At 45.5% G+C, this 18,426-nt stretch overlaps 1 protein-coding gene across 1 annotated transcript in view; it reads left to right on the plus strand.

Annotated features, from left to right (window-relative positions):
• Positions 1 to 18,426, plus strand: part of TRPM8 (transient receptor potential cation channel subfamily M member 8) — a 32,380-nt gene that overhangs the window by 6,629 nt on the left and 7,325 nt on the right. Inside the window, exons 5-18 of the mRNA XM_058809489.1 lie at positions 1,086 to 1,258; positions 2,784 to 2,958; positions 3,912 to 3,979; positions 7,186 to 7,383; positions 8,192 to 8,294; positions 9,249 to 9,367; positions 10,364 to 10,654; positions 10,994 to 11,083; positions 11,657 to 11,786; positions 12,767 to 12,912; positions 13,402 to 13,514; positions 14,102 to 14,318; positions 16,749 to 16,840; positions 17,575 to 17,713. Coding sequence (XP_058665472.1) covers positions 1,086 to 1,258; positions 2,784 to 2,958; positions 3,912 to 3,979; positions 7,186 to 7,383; positions 8,192 to 8,294; positions 9,249 to 9,367; positions 10,364 to 10,654; positions 10,994 to 11,083; positions 11,657 to 11,786; positions 12,767 to 12,912; positions 13,402 to 13,514; positions 14,102 to 14,318; positions 16,749 to 16,840; positions 17,575 to 17,713 — 2,054 coding nt within the window. The remainder of the gene's footprint in view (positions 1 to 1,085; positions 1,259 to 2,783; positions 2,959 to 3,911; positions 3,980 to 7,185; positions 7,384 to 8,191; positions 8,295 to 9,248; positions 9,368 to 10,363; positions 10,655 to 10,993; positions 11,084 to 11,656; positions 11,787 to 12,766; positions 12,913 to 13,401; positions 13,515 to 14,101; positions 14,319 to 16,748; positions 16,841 to 17,574; positions 17,714 to 18,426) is intronic.

Genomic DNA, 18,426 nt, shown 5'->3' on the forward strand with positions numbered 1-18,426 from the left:
GGTGCTTCCCATTCTCTGTTTCATATGGTAATTAGTTCAAATTCATTCATATGGTAATTAGTTCAACCATTAAGCTTGCACAGTTTGTTCCTTGGAATGGGTCGGTGGTCCCTTTCATGGGGAGGGGTCCCAAAATGAGGAAGTAAATGAAGTCTTCCTCGTTCTGACCTTTCTGCCTTTTCAATGCAGATATGACAAATGAACCCTTGGTAGAACTCCCATTCCCGTCTTCAATTGGTTTCAGAACAGAGGAGGCCACAATTGTCTTATGTTCCTAAAAGCTATTTATTGGTTTCTATATTCTTCTTTATAAACCCAGCTAACCAAACATTGTGTTGACAAGCAATCAATTATTACTTAACTACTGGGTGATGGTGTGATGGTGTTCACAGGGGTCCCAAGACCAGGGAAGAGATGAGAATCTTGACTCCATGTTTCAGAAGGCTTGATTTATTATTTTATGATATATATTATATTTAAACTATATTAAAATAATAGAAGAAAGGATTTCATCAGAAGGCTAGCTAAGAACAGAAAACGAATGATAACAAAGGCTTGTGACTGACCGAGACAGTCCGGACAGCTGGGCTGTGATTGGCCATTAATTAGAAACAACCAACATGGGCCAATCACAGATCCACCTGTTGCATTCCATAGCAGCAGACAATCACTGTTTATATTTTGTTCCTGAGGCTTCTCAGGGGAAAAAATGCTAAGGAAAGGATTTCTCATAAAATGTGTCTGTGACACTTAACTTCATCAGGGTCTACCCATTTGCTTTGATTAACTACAACAAAGCTTATCTCTAACTAAAACCTCAGCTCCTGTAAAATCCCTAAATTCCTTAAAGTTTACATCTCACCTGGGACACGTGTGGCATTAATGGATTGGAAGTAACAGGAGTGGGATTTAGGGGAGTGGACTCAGGGGTGCCTGTGATAGCGTAAGTGAGTTGTGTATCATCTCTCTTGTGCTCAATTGAAGAGCCACCCCCAAGGTCACAAGAGGGGTTTGGTTGTATCTTTGATGCCATGGCAGGGTGGGTGTTGGGCTGTGCTCCCCCAGGTGAGCGGGTGTTGTTCCAGGAGCCTGGATCTTCACCGGGGGAACGCACTACGGGCTGATGAAGTACATCGGGGAGGTGGTGAGGGACAACACCATCAGCCGCAGCTCCGAGGAGAACGTGGTGGCCATCGGCATCGCCGCCTGGGGCATGATCTCCAACCGGGAATCGCTCATCCGCACCGCCACCAGCGACGTAAGGAGCGCGCCATGGCGTGTGGGAAGGGTGAAAGCTTCACAAAACAGTCTCACAGATATGTGTGCTTGGCAGAAGGATTTTTGCATGTAGAATCTGAAGAAGGAATAGAAATGAAAGCAAGTTTTGATATAGAAGAAAAGAATTGCTGAGCCAGTCTCACTGGATAACCAAGGAGCCAAAGGGTGTGTTAGTTAGAAGGGGTTTTTATGGCTTAGAGCAAAGGATAAACCCACTCCAAACAAGAAGATGTTTTTACCAAGCAGAAGGAGAGCACAGGCAAACAAGTCAGCAAATGTTGCAAGTAGGAAAAAGGTCTCAGAATTTTCCACTGCAAGAAAACTGAAAAACAACTTCTAGCTTAAACTGTAATGCACTGACTTTTAGTGATTGGAGAACAGTAACATGAATATGGTAATTACAGTAGTTGTGATAGGCTGTAGGTAAAAGTTAAGGTATAGATTGGTTCTACTATATGAAGATGCTCAGCAAAGAAAAGTATATAATGCATTGTAACCAAAAGAAAAGTATATAATGCATTGTAACCAAAACCAAAGGGTCTCCAGGCCTGCCTGCAGCAGGAGCTGACAGCTGTAGGCACAGCTCTGTCACCCACAACCCTGGATTGCTGTGACATTTTGGATGGAATAAACTGCATTTTGAAGAGCTGCCTAGAGTCCCACATCTCTCACTCAGGCTCTTACAGTGGGGTTATTAATGAGCTTAAAATTAAGGTTGGACAAACTGTGACTTCTAAGAGTCCAGCTGTCAGCCCAGTGCTGCCACCACATTCACAGTTTAACCACATCCTCAAGTGCTGCATGCATGGGGTGGTGGGGAAAGAAAGAGAAGGCTCAGCCTCAAAATGTCAGGAGTTCTTCCCAGAACAGGAGGAAACTAAAATGTTCTTGTGCCCTAGTTAGTCCCACACATCAGGCCTGGTGAGGAGGATTTCAGCTGTGCCAGGTTTTGGCATGTCTGTGCGGGAGTTCAGCTGCTCTAACTCTGTGTCTGGCATTGCTTTAGGGAATAACCCACTCCCATGGTTATTCCAGCTCTGAATTCCCTGTGCACTCCCCCACAGCAGGGCTTCCCATGAGCTAAGGCACACGGTGGGTACCTGCTGCTGCTGTTTAGGATCTTCATTACAGAATCACAGAATAATGAGGCTGGAAGAGACCTCTAAGATCATTGAGTCCAACCTATGCCCTCACACCTCGGCTAGACTCTAGCACCAAGTGCCATGTCCAGTCTTTTTTAAACACGTCCAGAGATAGTGATTCCACCACCTCCCTGGGAAGAGAATTCCAGTACTTTATTATTCTTCCAGTGAAAATTTTTTCCTAATATCCAACCTATCCCTTCCCTGACATAGCTTGACCCTGCCATCCTTCCTGTCAGAAGGGATAGCCCCCCTTGTCTCTTGTCCACCAAACACGACAGAACACCTCTGAAAAACTGTCCCACCACATAAATAAGGTGTGTGTGTCCTTGAATCTTTGTCAAACACATTGTGTGCCCCCAGGGGAGCTACTTGGCCCACTACATCATGGATGACCTGAAGAGAGACCCCCTGTACTGCCTGGATAACAACCACACCCATCTGCTGCTGGTGGACAACGGCACCCACGGGCACCCCACCACGGAGGCCAAAGTGCGGACCCAGCTGGAGAAGTACATTTCAGAGAGGGTCATCCCAGGTATCCTCCTCCTGCTGCCTCTGCATGCTCTGGGGCACAGCCACAGTGATTTCCTTGGAATCAGAAAGCACTGGCAGCATCCTGTGGCTGCTGAGCTGGAAGGTTCACACTGTGTGTGTGAACTGCAGTGCATCTGGAGCTCTTTCAGGAGCAGCACCTTCCCTCATCTTCCTTTCTGTGTGTCCTTTGTGTCACAGGAAATGCTTCATTTCAGCCACACAGCCCTTCCCTCCCTTCCTCTTAGAAGCTGGCCCTTCTATATCCATCCCCACTGAATTCCAGGTAGCTGGAGCACAGTTACACAGAAGCTGAAATTTGGCTTTTCCCAAAATATTTATTTATGAGGGTGATTGAGCCACCTGCAACCTACTGCTAAATAATTTCTCTTTCATCCACTTCTTTACCAAAAAAAAAAATAAAAATCAAACACCTTAGCAATAAATTCTTAAAAAGCTTTTGTGAGTGTTGTTGTTTGGGTTTGGTTGTTTTGGGTTTTTTTTGGAATGTCTCTCAGACACTAGCTCCAGTTACAGAATTCTTACTTTTCTTTTACGACTGGAAATGTGAACTCAGAGGTTCTGTATCTTGAGTTTGTGATAAGAACCTTTTTTCTGAGACTCAAAATTTTATTGTGTTTATCTGCTCCTTTGACTCTCTGAGTTAAAGGAGCAGATAAATACAATAAAATTCCATTTTAAGGCCCTCAGAGATAGCAAGAATTAGGCTTTCTAGAAGGGAAAAGCTTCTGTTGGAGAAGGGTGTCTGAATGTTAGGCAAAACTGAGTTTTTATCAAGAACAGCTGTTAGTAACTCTGGCAAAATCAACAGCAAACTAGTATTTGCATGAATGGCTTAGAAATTCTTTCATTGTACTCAGGAAAAAAAAAAGTTGTTCAAACTGCATTAATTGATTTAATATTTTGCCTTCTTTTTTCTTTTGGCATATTTCACAGAATCTAATTATGGCGGGAAGATCCCAATTGTGTGTTTTGCCCAAGGTGGTGGGAAGGAGACTTTGAAAGTAAGTTCATTTCTTTTATTTATTTCCAGGAATGACAACAGGGGCATTGCTCTGATATTGAAGACTGATTGCTCCAAAAGAAACTTGATGAAATAGAGAGTGCTGTTATTTACAGAAGCTTGCCTTGCACTTGCTACAGAAGGACCTTGTTTGCAATTTAAGCTTTTGAAGTTTGTTTCTGTTAAAATTTCTCTGCAAAGTTTCTGCCTTGGGCTGACATCCTGGAAAAGTATTGGCTGGGACAGTTCAGTTGTCTCAGTTTTTCCACACCCCAGAATGTGAAGGGACAATTAAGACCACTCAATTCCATGGGCAGGGACACCTTCCACTATCCCAGGTTGCTCCAAGCCCCATCCAGCCCAGCCTTGGACACTTCCAGGGATCCAGGAGCTTCTCTGGGCACCCTGTGCCAGGCCCTGCCCACCCTCACAGTGAATCATCTCCTAATGTAAATATAAATTTCTCCGCTTGTAGTTTAAAACCATACCCTCTTGTCCTATCACTATCTACCCATGTAAAAAGTTTCTCTCCCTGTTTCTTATAAGTGCATTTTAAATACATTTGGAGTCTAGTTTAGATCTAGAGCTGGTTTAAGTCTTGGCAGCTGAGCAGGGCAGGAGGGCTCTGCTGACTCTGACCCTTCCAAGCCTACATGGAGAAGGACCAGACATCCTCTTCAAACAGAAGACAGGCAGGAGGAGGCTGAACAGAGCAAAGAAATTCCTTGAAACAGGATGTGTAAGTGACTCTGAGGGGAGGGGGAAAGGGAGATCCCTTCTAAATCTCTCTCAGGGTTAAAACCCAGGGTTGGTACTTGCCCATCCGCCTTGCCAGAGTGAGGATGAGTGGCCTGAGGGAGCAAAGGGACCTGCCCAGGGCTTTCAGAGTGAGGGGGTGTGGAGTCAGGCCATGTGGGAAGGGAACAGGAACAGTGAGGACAAGCTCTGACCAACTGCAGGAAGAGCTGGTTTAGCCTGTACAGAGAGCTGGATTGTGCAAGAGAGTAGGATGCTGCAAAAATAAAGCTGAAGCAGCATTATATTTATGATTTGTTTTTGTAGGTGTTATCTTGGTACTTCCTGTTCTCACCAGAGCTGTGCTGTTACTGTCAAGGTTAATAAAATTTTGCTTGTCAGGAGGATAAACAATGTGATTTCAGAGCACGATCTCTGCTACCACTGTGTTGCTGGTGTTAATCAGTTGGTCTGAATCAGTGTGTGAAATTCCAGATTGCTATCCCAGCCTCCCTGTATGTTTCCTGTGGGGTTGGCTCCATTCACATGATGAATTTTGTCTTTGCCCAGTTGTAGATAGATTCAGATGCAGTGTTAATCAGAGGTCCTGAGATGAAATGAAGCATCCAGTCAGGTTTTAGAGGAAAGCTGTGCTCAGAGGGTTGTGTTGAATATGTCCATTTCCTTTTAGCTCCAAATTGCTGATGTTTGAGAAAGGATTCGGCCATCACTGAAGGAGCTGACTGACTGCCAGGTGCTGTAGCTGTGATTTCACAGCTACAGACTTATGATTTCACATTTTTTGGAGAGACCTCAAACCCACTGTTCGGCAGTGATACATAACACAGAGTTAGTAGCTGCCTGACCAGAATGAGTAAAAACCTTGTTAAATCAAATGCATAATTCCTGGCAAGAGTTTCCTCTGGGAAGTACCTGGATGATGGTTCCGTTAAGGGTTCATGCCTCTCTCTTGGCTCTTTCACAGGATCATAATAACATTGAAGTTGGAAAAGATCTCTAAGATCCCATGGTCAATTTAGCACCATTATCATGTTCACCACCAAACCATGTCCTCAGGTGCTACATCCACACATTTTTTGAACACTTCAGGAATAGTGACTTCCATAAGCAGCCTGTTTCAGTTCTTGATAACCCTTTCAGTGAAGAATTTTCTGTGATATCCAACCTAAACCTCTCCTGGTGCAACCCGAGGGTGGTTTATGTCACGCCGAGTTTTTATTTCTCAGTGTGGGAAGTGCACTGAGCTATTCTGAGGTGAAGCCTTTTTTCAAGGAGTAAACTGAGTCTCTGACCAGCCCAGATGACTCAGCAGAGTCCATGCTGTGGATGTCTGTCCTTGCCATGCCTTGGTCCTGGCAGGGCTGGCCAGGAAAGGCTCCCCCTTCCTCAGCTTCTGTGGCTGGTGCATGATGACAAGAATCAGCATTAGTGAGGGAGAGGTAAAACTGCTCCAAGCTTCTGTTTGAAATTTCCCTGTGATGTAAAACATGCACTTTAGCTGAACCCTTCTTTAGAAAACCCCTTTCATCTAGCTGATAAGAAAAGCCTCCTTGCCTTTGTCAGAGACCTGCTCCAGTTGACAGGAGGAATGTGTGCACGGTTTTGATGACTGAGGTGATTTTTTTGTTTTGTTTTTGTTCTCAAGAAACTCTCTTAACTAATAGCTGTTCTGTTTTTTCAGTGCTTGGTGATAACTTGCATTGACTCCCTTTGTGCAATTTGCTGGCAGCAGCTCATGCTGTGACTCTGTTCTCAGTGTAGGGATGCAAATGAAATCAGTGTCTCCTATGGTCTTTGCCTTAATGGGTTAATGGTCCTTCCAGCACGATTCCAGCAGATTTTTGTCTTGCTGTTAATCCATGGACAATGTTGCTGTGTGAGAAATCATGTCAGTGGCTACTTGGAGACTTTCAGTAACATTAGAGTTTGATGTTCTTGTGATGCTACAGAAGTGATCTCTCTGTAAAACACTGCTGCTGCTGCCTCCAGCAGATAAATCCAGAGCCCTTGGTCTCAGCTGAGCAATGCTGAGCCATAAAGCAGCAGTGGCTGTGGCTGGGCAGCACTGTTGTGTGACCTGAATGCCATTTCCACTTGGCTGCTGTCCTGATCTGCTGACCCACTCTCAAGCTGAGCAGCCTGGCCTAGTGGAAGGTGTCCCTGCCCATGGCAGCGGGGGGGAACAAGTTGTGCTTTGAGGTCCCTCCCAACACAAATTGCTCTGTGATTCTGTGAAAGTTTGGCAGATGGTGATTTCTGACCCCCAGTCTCTCTGGGGCTCTCACAGCCCCCTCTCATCAGATGATGAGGTTTTAAAGTGTTGTCACTGGTAAAGTATCGGTGTATAACAATAAAAATACTGCTGTGGGCTGTGGGTTTCTGTTGTTCTCTAGGCTTCCTTACTCAGTAGCACTCATGCTCAAGTGCTCTCCTCTCCCTGTGTGTCCCCAGTCCATCAACGTGGCCATCAAGAGCAAGATCCCGTGTGTGGTGGTGGAGGGCTCGGGGCGCATCGCCGATGTCATTGCCAGCCTGCTGGAGGCCGAGGGCACGCTGGCCTCCTCCTGTGTCAAGGAGAGCCTGCTCAGGTTCCTGCCCCGCACCATCTCCAGGCTCTCCGAGGAGGAGACGGAGAGCTGGATCAAGTGGGTGAGTTGGTGCTGTGGGAGGAGCTGCAGGGAGCAGATGCTGCCTTCCAAGGCAGGGGTGTTGCTGTCTGGGGGTACCCACGGGCTGTGCAGGGCTCCTGGCCATGCTACACCTGTGCAGATTTAAAAAAGGAACATTCTCCATCTGCAGGGATTGGAACAAAGGCATTGTGGGGGCAATCAGGTCAGCAGGTGTGTGGTGACAGGAAAGTGAATAAGGTTCCAGAAGGATCTCTTCCCTGTGGAGGGGGGAGCTGCTGAAGGCCGTGTTTGTTCCCTGTCTGGCCCCACTCTTCACAGCTTCTGCTGGGATGCCCTGGAGTGCGCCTCCTCCCGCATCAGAAATGGACAAGATTATTTGTCTTCTGTGTGCTGAAATGAAATGAACTCTACAAAGTTTCATTATGGGAGAAATTATCTGGTTTTGACAAAGCACAAGGAGCTAGAGACTGTTCTCTAACAAGCTGCTTGACATAAGTTGAAACTTGTGCTGTCAATCTTTTCTACTTTAAGAGTCACTTCTAATTACTGAGATTATATCTTCTTGTTAAAGATGATCTGCATAGGGGAATCACAGTTATTTGCTGTATTTTCAGAGGATAATTAATGTTGTCCTTTGGTGACTTTAAAATCAAGCTCATTATCTACTTCTATTTGGGTTTGTTTAAATTTGTTAAAACCCAGGACTGATGAGAAGCAGCTTTGCTATGATGTGGTGACAAATTTCTTTCTAATAGGAGATCTGCTACTAAACAGCCTTGATAGCTTTGAAACACAACTTTTCTTTTTTTTTTTTTTTTTTTTTGTAGATCAAAGAAGTCCTTGAGAGCCCTCATTTACTGACTGTGATCAAAATAGAAGAAGCTGGAGATGAAATTGTGAGCAATGCCATTTCCTTTGCCCTGTACAAAGGCAAGTAATTGTTTTTCTGAGTTTTTTTGGGGATTTAAAAATAATTGGGAGAAGGATGGCTGTTCATTCTCTAGAAGTTTCTTTAGAACAGTGCCATCTCTCTAGAGCTAAGCTCCTGCCACAGTGTGGAGCCTGCATTCCTCTGAAGGGGTGTGGGCAGGCTGCAGCAGCAGCATGGGATCTCTCAGGGTGGGAAAGATCCAAACCAGGTAATTGGGAAGGTGTTTTGGAGAGCCCTGGGGATGCTGACAGGGCCCCACTGGGAATCCTGCAGGATCTCTCCTGTGTAGAGAGTGCAGGACTCTGAGGAGCCTGAAGGAAGTGTTGTGCTGTTCTTGGTCATGAGGTGCTCCTGGCAGCTCCTTTGTGGCCTGTCTTGGGCCATAAATACATCCCTGAGCCTCCAGCCCCCAGTTGGGAAGATGTGCATGAGTCGGGGGAAAGCCCCTTGGAAGGAGTCTTGTCCTGGCAGTGTGTCACATTCACATTCTCTGATAAAATCCCTTCGCCCAGGATTTTCTCCTGGGAAGCTGAGAAGCCTCAGAGAGAAAGGAAAACAAATTCTTATCTCATTTGCTTCTCCTGTGTTGTGCTCACATGTGGAATGTGTTTGGAGATTGTTCACCCACAGGTGATTGTTTGATTGGTTTCATGTTAATTGTTTTGACTCTTTGGCCAGTCAGGGCCAAGCTGTGTCAGGACTCTGGAAAGAGTCAGGAGTTTTCATTATTATCTTTTTAGCATTCAGTAAGTGTCCTTTCTGTATACTTTAGTATAGTATAGCATTCTTTAATATATTTTAGTGTTATAAAGTAATAAATTAGCCTTCTGAGAACATGGAGTCAGATTCATCATTCCCTCCTTTGTCTGGCAACCCCAAAATACAGTAGTAGTGTGAGAAGCAGAGATAATAAATATGGCTGGCCTTGACCAGGGGTTGTTCCTGCTCTGCAGCTTTCAGCACCAACGAGCACGACAGGGACAACTGGAACGGGCAGCTGAAGCTGCTGCTGGAGTGGAACCAGCTGGACCTGGCCAGCGACGAGATCTTCACCAACGACCGAAACTGGGAGGTACAGCCCCCTCTGAGTGAGTGCAGGGGCTCTGGGGAGGGACTCAGCCCAAGAGGAGCCCCCCTGTCCCAGCACCTCAGCCTCTGTGCCCAGAGTGTCTCCTGCTCCTGCACTGACTGTCACATGCCATTCAGCCTGGAGAAGAGGAGGTCACACCTCCTTGGGAGCTGCTGCTTCCTCACGAGGGGCAGCTCCCCTCTCTGCTGTGACAGGGACAGGACCTGGGGAGCAGCTGGAGCTGTGTCAGGGGAGGCTCAGGCTGGATATTCTTCCCCCAGAGGGTGCTGGCATTGCCCAGGGAATGGGCACAGCCCTCAGGCTGCCAGAGCCCAAGGAACATTTGAACAATGCTCCCAGGGGTGCACAGGGTGGGATTGTTGGGCTGTCTGTGCAGGGCCAGGGGTGTCAGACTTGGTGATCCTTGCAGGTCCTTCCCAACTCGGGGTATTCCATATCCATGAATGATAGTTTTGGATCATTCCAAAATGATCCATTGTCGCTCTGTTTTTTTAAGTTCTTCTAAGCCTTCTGATGTTTACATTCTAGTAATGAACTTTCTCACACACGTTATATAAATAGCTTATTGTTTTGCATTCTTTTATGGAGGAGGAGAAATTTGATGGACTGTTGGTTTGTCCAGTGTCATTGGAGAGATGGCACTGTGACCCTCCAATCCACTGTCACTTTTGGAAATTGATAAATCTTGGAGTCAGAAAATAAAAAGACCCTTTTTACCTTGGAAAGAGCAATGAGTCTGCATCGTGTTTTGTGTCCTATAGTGACAATCCATCATTCCATGATGATCCATTGAACCATCAGTGGTTGCAAAGGTGATGTGCCCATGCCAGAAATGCTCTGGGCCATCCAGCCAAGGCAACTGTGTACAGAAAAAAACCTGATTCTGATGAAGATGTGACAGTGACCGTGTGTCAGGCCTTAGATAAGGTGCACATGTCTCACGTGATCCCCAACATTTGCTTTTCCATTCCTGCCCAGTCTGCAGACCTGCAGGATGTGATGTTCACAGCCCTGGTGAAGGACAGGCCCAAATTTGTCCGGCTCTTCCTGGAGAACGGCTTGAATCTGCGCAAGTTCCTGACCACAGAGGTCCTGAGGGAGCTCTACACCAACAACTTCAGCAGCCTGGTGTTCAAGAACCTGCAGATTGCCAAGAACTCCTACAACGATGCCCTCCTCACCTTCGTGTGGAAGATGGTGGAGGATTTCCGCAGAGGTTTCAAAAGATACTACAAGAACAGCAAGGATGAGATGGAGATTCAGCTCTCAGTGAGTGATGAGCAGTTGGATCCTGCTCTGAGTGAGGTTCTCTGGCTGCAGTGGTTAAAGCAGCAAGTGCCTTTTACACAAATATTCTTTAGTACCAGCTTCAGGAAAAACAAGGAGGCTGATTCTTCCTTATCAAACACAAAGCTTTAATAGAAACATAAAATATAGCCTAACTCACAGTAGTGTGTGGCAAGCGGCAGAGAGCTGAGAGAAGGGATTGGTGTGGTGGCTGTGAAACAAAGAAAATACAAAAACAGGAGAGTCCATGCTCAGATTTGTTCCAGTTGAAAACATTTGGTGATTTCAGGCCTGAATTCTTGCTCTCTCTTCCAGGAGGAGTGTCCTATCACAAGGCACCCATTGCAAGCTCTGTTTATTTGGTCAGTTCTTCAGAACAAGAAAGAGTTGTCCAAAGTCATTTGGGAGCAAGTGAGTTCTCCTTTATTTCTCTTTGCAGGCAGTGCACTGGGGTTTTGTGTCTTTGGTTTTTTGGCCTTTGAAGGCTCCACATCCAGCTTCAAACACAACACCACAAGAGATGATTGCTTGATGACTCTCAGTAGGTTTTATATTGCCCATTTTGTGCCTGGGTGTGGACTTGATACTTTGATTTCCTAAGGCTGTGTGTGAGTCAGGAGTCCACATCCACTGTTTGTTGTTATCTGTGCCTGACCTGGGATGATGAGCTCCTGCCCATTCCAAAGCATGGATGGGTTCTGACTCCAGGGGTTTGATTGAAATCCAACTTCTAATTTGGAACAGTAATTGAATGGTTGTAGAATCAAATAGATCATTCTGGACTGGGAACTGAGAAGGTGCAAAATGGAGAATAACTTTTAAAGGATTCTACCTGGTGTAGTGGAAGGTGTCCCTGCCTGTGGCAGGGGGTTGGGATGAGATAAACTTTAAGGTCCTTTCCTACCCAAATCATTGTGGTTTCAGGGTTCTATGATCATGTTCCCTTCTCAGAGGGATGTGCATGACTTCACTCTCTCTCCACAGACCAGAGGCTGCACTTTGGCAGCCCTGGGGGCCAGTAAGCTCCTGAAAAGCATGGCCAAGGTGAAGAATGATATAAATGCTGCTGGTGAGTCCGAGGAACTGGCTAACGAGTATGAGACAAGAGCAGTAGGTAAGTGCCTGCTCTGTGAGTCCTTTAGAAATTTAGTGGGAAGGGTCAGAGACCAGGGAATCAAAAACTAGAAACCCCACATTAAATAAATTTTTCCTTTATGTCAACCTGTGGTTTTACTGCTTGGAAATTCCTTCCACACCATTTGTTCCCAGTAGAAATTTTGTGCCCTGTCTTAAGAGCTTGGCTTCAAAAGGTGGATGTTGTGAAGTGGCCTTTTTTTGGGGTGGAGAATTTCTTTTATGGGGAAGAAAAGCTACTTAGCTCCACTGGCAAGGCTGAAGAAGGATGCCCACAAACAGGAAGGAGAATATGGAAAAGGGGAAACTTTCCTAATGAATACTGGTTGGGAAAAAACATTCTTCAGATTTGTGGGAGTACTTCTGGGAGTGAAAACAAGTTGCAGGTAAAAAGTAGATTGATTGTTCTGTGACTTTATAAGGACCAGCTCAAGGCCATGCTGGAAATATCTTGCTTGTTTCCAGAGTTTTCTCTTATTCCACAAAGCAAAAACTGCTTAAATAGACCTTTTAAAAGGTATCTACATCCCTCAGGCCTGATGATTTAGCAAGACACTAAGGAGTGAACAATGCATTTCCCAGGGAAAAAGCATCAGATTCTGACTATTTCAACCCTACTGTTAATTTTGGACTGACTATAATTCATCAGATCAGTGCCAAGCAGAATTTAAGAAAAGAGGATGAATCAAATAGATTTACTGAGTCATTTAAGGAGAAATTCACATTTTTTACTCAATTTTTTAGTGCAGAACTAAATGCTCTCTCTGCGATTTAGTGTTACAGTTTTCCATCCAGGCTCAAACTCTGTATGAAAAGTTGAAGATGTGCAAGTGAGGTTGTAAAGTGATTTCAGCACAGTCATTCTGCAGTGCTGAAAATGTGACATCACAAATATTACACTAAAGATATTTGCACCCAAGTTGGTGGGAAATTGAAGTTGGAGCTGCCTCTTCCTTGCAGAGCTGTTCACCGAGTGCTACAGCAACGATGAAGAGCTGGCTGAGCAGCTGCTGACTTATTCCTGTGAAGCCTGGGGAGGCAGCAACTGCCTGGAGCTAGCAGTGGAGGCCAGGGACCAGCAGTTTATTGCCCAGCCAGGTGTGCAGGTAATGGCTGTGAGGGAAAGGTGTGCAGGTCACTGTGGCTCTTGTGCTCTAACAGGGGCTGTTGGCTCCTCTACCCACAAATGTAAATCAGGAGGGGAAAAAAATCTTGGCTTGGGGCTATAAATCATAATGAAGTGGATAATAAAGGCTGCCTGAAGTGATTTCTGCTCCTGGCTTGCACAGAGTGGGTGTAATGCCCAGCATGGATGAGCATTGCACAGAATGCAGTGGTTTATGAGTGTTTTATCAATCAGGTCAAGTCCTGCTCAGCCTCATTTTTAACTCCTCATCACATAGATGGAGAATGGCTGCCCTAAGAAGCCAGCATTGCTGAGACCTTTCTGGTTTGTTGCAACAGAAATCTCTAGTATTTTGATTGAAATATCAAAGTTTGGGGTTTATTTTTATCAAATCAAATGTTCTAAATAGCATTCTTAGGTGATTTTGTTGCTGTTAGCACAAATGAGGATGTTTCCTTCTTCCCTGCAGAATTTCCTCTCCAAGCAGTGGTATGGAGAGATTTCAAGAGACACAAAGAACTGGAAGATTATACTGTGCCTGTTCTTTTTCCCTTTAATAGGCTGTGGTTTCATCTCATTCAGGTAATCAACTGACTTTTCATCAGTGGGAAAACTTTCCAGAGGGAAAGCAAGTTAATTAATTGTAGAATCTTAGGGCAAGTCAGGCTGGGTGGAGATCATCCCGTCCAACCCTGTGCTCAGACAGGGTCAGCTGGACTGTGGACTGTGCCCAGTTTTGGATCTCTCCAAGGGTGGAGACTCCACAGCCACTCTGGGGAAGCTCTTCTAGTGTTCAGTCAGTCTTAGATGAAGGTATTAAAAAGCCAAATGAGCTTTTGACAGTTTGTGTTTCACTCTGATCTAGGATTTAAGATCACAGAGTCACAGGATGGTTTGGGTGGGAAGGGACCTTAAAGCTTATATTGTTCCAGCCCCTGCCATGAGCAGGGACAACATCCACTATCCCCGGTGACTTCAAGCCCCATCCAAGCTGGAAGATTACCAGTTTGCTGGAGTGCCTGAGGGTAGTGGGTGCAAGATGTCTTTACCTCTGAAGTAACATCCTGAGCTAGACCTTGCACCCTTTGCTCTTTCTCTTTTAAGAACACAGATGTTTCCAGGCATTAAAAGCTATGCTTTGAGACCTTTTCCCTCTTTTAATTCCTCAGAAAAAAGCCTGTGGAGAAGAGTAAGAAACTCTTCTTGTATTATGTGTCTTTCTTCACCTCCCCCTTTGTGGTCTTCTCCTGGAACGTCATCTTCTACATCGCTTTCCTGCTGCTCTTCGCCTACGTGCTGCTGATGGATTTCCAGAAGGAACCCACGGCCCTGGAGATCATCCTCTACGTGCTGGTCTTCATTCTGCTTTGTGATGAAGTGAGACAAGTAGGCAGCTCCTGCAAGCCCAGAGAGCTTAGTGTTAGAGCCACAGCCCTGCGGCTTTTCCCCTCCAGGGCAGTGCAGGTGCTCAGGGGAGCCATTTCCCAGCAGAGCTGCTCAGGGCTCACTGAGGGTTTTTTCCTCTGGTGTTTAATTCCTGTCTGTGCACCAAGAGGATGATGATGCCAGTGCAGATGTTCCCCAGGAATGCCTGGCTTGCCAAGCTAGTTGGTAATAAAGGGTTAAATTTAGCACATTTATCTTGGTGCAGAGCTTTAGATTAATCATTTAGATTAGCTTTAGATTAAGTCGTGCCTGCCTCCCTTCCCTACATTCCACCCCCTTTATTTTTTATTTTACCAGTAAGCTGCATACCTTTGTGCATTTCTATTTAGCTTTTAATCATCTGTACAGTTTTTGGTGGCTCATTGCAGACTCAGGGACCAGCTGTGATGTGGGAACAGCATGTGGGGCTGCCTTTATAGGTATCTTCTCCTCACTTCACATGGAATCTAGTGGGTTTTGGGCAAGCTGCTCTCTGCCAGTCTGTGGCCAGAGCAGTGGGAGGATGCTGGGGCAGTCAAAAGAGCAAAGAGCAGTGGGTCTGTGGGTTTGGTGCTGCTTTCTGACTCTGCTGAGTCCCCTCATGAGTGTTTGTGGGTGATCTGCTGGATCATCCCACCCTGCAATAATATTTTTTAACTTGAGCTCAGATGACATTTCTGATGCTGCTGTTACTGTGGTGTTTTCCCTTTTTAATAGTCAAGGTGGAACCCTGTTTATGGCAACTTTACTTGCTAAGAAAATGGGGGAAAAGTAAAAGACTTTTTTTTTTTGCCATGAAAACACTAATGGAGTGTTTGTTTCTGCTGATTTAGGTTCTGGTGTCTCTGGACCTGTCCTTGCACGTCCTGTGTGCACTCAGCAAAAGTCCTAGGGAAAACCTTAGGGATAGAAACCTTATTTTCCTATCAATGTCCCTTTTTCTTACTACCCTGAGCATGTAGAACTGCTGCAATTCTCTTTAGTAAGGGGATTGCAGTAGCCAGGCAGTACCAATTTGGCAGTGGAGGCAGCTAAATTTGAAGATTTCAAGTTATCTGCAGACAGTGTTCTGGCTCCTGAGGAGGAGAAATGGAGCAGAAAAGCAGAGCAGTGTCCCAGTCCTCTAAACTTCTTGGGGAAATTCCTCCCTGGCTTCCCCTGAGATAGACCATGTGTGCATTGCTCTAACTCTGCATCAAAATTGGGTCTGTGTCCTTTGTATTTAAAGAAATAAAAGAACAGGGGTCTCTTAGATGGTGCTTTTACATCCAAAGCAAGTAAGAGCAGCTTGCCAGGGGTCCCTGCAGTCAGATACCCAGTCCTGGAGAGAAATCAGCCCTTGGTCTGGAGCAGTCTCTGAACTGTAAGGCACTGGCTCAGCCCTGCTTTCACTTCTGGTGCTCCTGGGGATTTGTAAGTAGCTGGAGCTCTCCCAGTCCTGTTTAGAGCCCTAGGGAAACTGGAGAGGCCTTTTCCCTGCTGCTTCCTTAGGCACATGGAGGTAGCCTCCAGCCAGGTGAGTGGGTGCACTGGTGGGGTGTGAAGGAGAGCCCTGTTTTCTCCTGTGGAGGAGGAATTGGGACAGAACCTCTGTGCACTTCACAGCAGTAGGAACTGCTTGGCATTTGGAGAACTGCACCTCAGTCCCAGATGTTTTGTTTGATTTAGGGAGCTACTGGGCAGAGACAGCACCTAGGAGAAAACTCCCTTTGATTTCTGTTTGTTTCCCATACAAGCAGTAAGGGCAGAATTGCCTTCCTTGGATATGCCAGTTAGAGATTCACTGAACAGTACTCTCCAAAACTTTTATTATTTCAGTAAAAATTGAAATTCAAAAGAATTATGATTGGGAATGCAGTTTATTTCTCCAGGCCTGGCAGAGGTTTGTCCTGGTGAAGTTTCTTGTCCTCATGAGTCACCTCTGAATTGACTCCTGAGGTTGGTTCTTGCACAGATCCAGGATCTGTGGGGATCCAGGCTGCTGTGCCAGTCTGTCTGGGAATGAGCAGGGATTCTCACTAGACCTGCAATTCAAAAATAGAGAGCTCTGTAGTTAAAAGAATAAATTAAATCTGCATCTTGGATCCAAAGCATGTGCATGTAGCTGGGGGCAGATCAGTCAATGATCTCTGTGAAGGGAGAGAAGCCAGGATGCATCAGCTACCCCTAAACTGTGACCCCCCTCCCCTCTGCAGTGCTTCCTGGGTCACACCAAGACCCAAAAAACCAGCTTGCCAGTAACTTGTGGCATTGCTGGACACACTAAACCCTTCTTTCTGGGGAAACTGAAAGCCATCTGAACTCTGGTGTTATCTGTTGTGTGACAAAAAGGTAATTGGGCAAGGAAACTGTCCTGTGTGGAGGTTACTTTCTGTTCTTTTTCCTTCCCAGTGGTACATGAACGGCAGCAAGTATTTCTCAGACCTGTGGAATGTTATGGATACCCTTGCAATCTTCTACTTCATAGCAGGGATTGTGTTCAGGTGAGTAGTGCCTTCTCTTGTGTCCATCTTACAGCTTTACTTCTCTTCCTTGGTGGGTTTTGACTACAACCTGCAATGAAATTCTGGGGAGCAGTCTGTTAATGAAATTCCCTTTATGAAGGCCCCAAATACTGACCAAAAAAAAAAAAGTCAGGGGATCTTTAGGATTTTCTGTGGCTCCTGTTACTGGCTATTTAGTATGACCACGTGGGCCTTGCATTATATTTAAGAGGACTGTGATTGTCCCTGCAGCAGCCTAACAATGTCATTATCTCCCAAAGCTGTTCTACACGATGGGGTCAGTTAAAAACCATGGCAAAGAAATGATGGAATCACATTTTCCAAAGGAATTGTTCAGTCAGCTGTAATTAAGTCCTTGTTGCCTCAGGGCAGTGGAGCAGTTGTTGCACTGTGGTGGTTTCACAGGGCTGTGGGAGTAGCTCCAGGTACGGATTTCTGTGCTGTTAATGGCTTTAAGGGTAAGAGAAGAAATAAGAGAAGAAATGAGCAGGGATATGATGCATGTCAGGAAGGAAGGGTGTAAACAGAGTGTGCATTAACCATCTCTGTCACCTGTCATTAGATGTGGGAGGCCATGGGGCCCTGCATAGCTGTGCTCTGCTTTCCAGTTACTCACCTTCCACTCTCCATTTCAATGTTTCTGTGTGGTTTTACCTGATTTCTGCATGATTCACCCAAGGCTTCTCTTTGTTTTCTTCTGCTGTCTCCATCAGGCTTCACTCTGATGAAAGCTCTTGGTATTCCGGGAGAGTAATTTTCTGTTTGGACTACATAGTTTTTACCCTGAGGCTCATCCACATTTTCACTGTTAGCAGGAATCTAGGACCCAAAATTATTATGCTGCAGAGGATGGTAAGATTCTGGCAGCTATTCAAGAGAGTCTAAATAAATGATTTGACACTTTTTTTCCCTTCCCTCTTAAGAGCAAAATCACCATGTTCTGATGATGGCAGCAAGTTAAATCTGCTAAACAGGATGAATTAAGATTTAAATGGGATCTAATTAAGAGCAGGGCATTTTTCTGTGTCAAGAGAGAGAATAAGGATCAGGCTGAAGAACAGAAGAGGAAATTTGCTTTCTGGTAGCTTTTGTCTTCCACACCTCAAATGTTTCAGCAGTATTTCTATTGCTCCCATGAGTATTCCCCAAACAAGACAGTGATGATAGAGGGTACAGGGGGAGGATTTTGGTCCTCCACTGAATCCATCACACGAGTACCTAAGGAAGAGGGTGGTGAAGATCCTCTCATACAGTGCTAGAAATTCATGAAACCATTGGCCAGAGTGTCTGTGCTGTAAATGCTGGCTGGAAGCCATCCAGAGTGGCATTTCCAGAAGCTTTCATCTCACAGGGATAAGGTGAGCCACAGTCCTTTTAACCTGGTTCTGGCTTTTGTGGAGCCTGTGTGATGCCAGGAGGATATCCTGTGTTCCAAAACATGCCTTGCTTTTGTGGTTGCATAAATATATTTGAAATTCTCTGAATGGGAGCGGTCAGTTGCTACCATGTGTGTTGGTGAAAAGAGGAGCAAAAAGCCATCCATGTGTGGATGCAGAGGGGCACTG

Source organism: Ammospiza caudacuta, chromosome 8, assembly GCF_027887145.1.
Source record: "Ammospiza caudacuta isolate bAmmCau1 chromosome 8, bAmmCau1.pri, whole genome shotgun sequence".
Taxonomy (NCBI): domain Eukaryota; kingdom Metazoa; phylum Chordata; class Aves; order Passeriformes; family Passerellidae; genus Ammospiza; species Ammospiza caudacuta.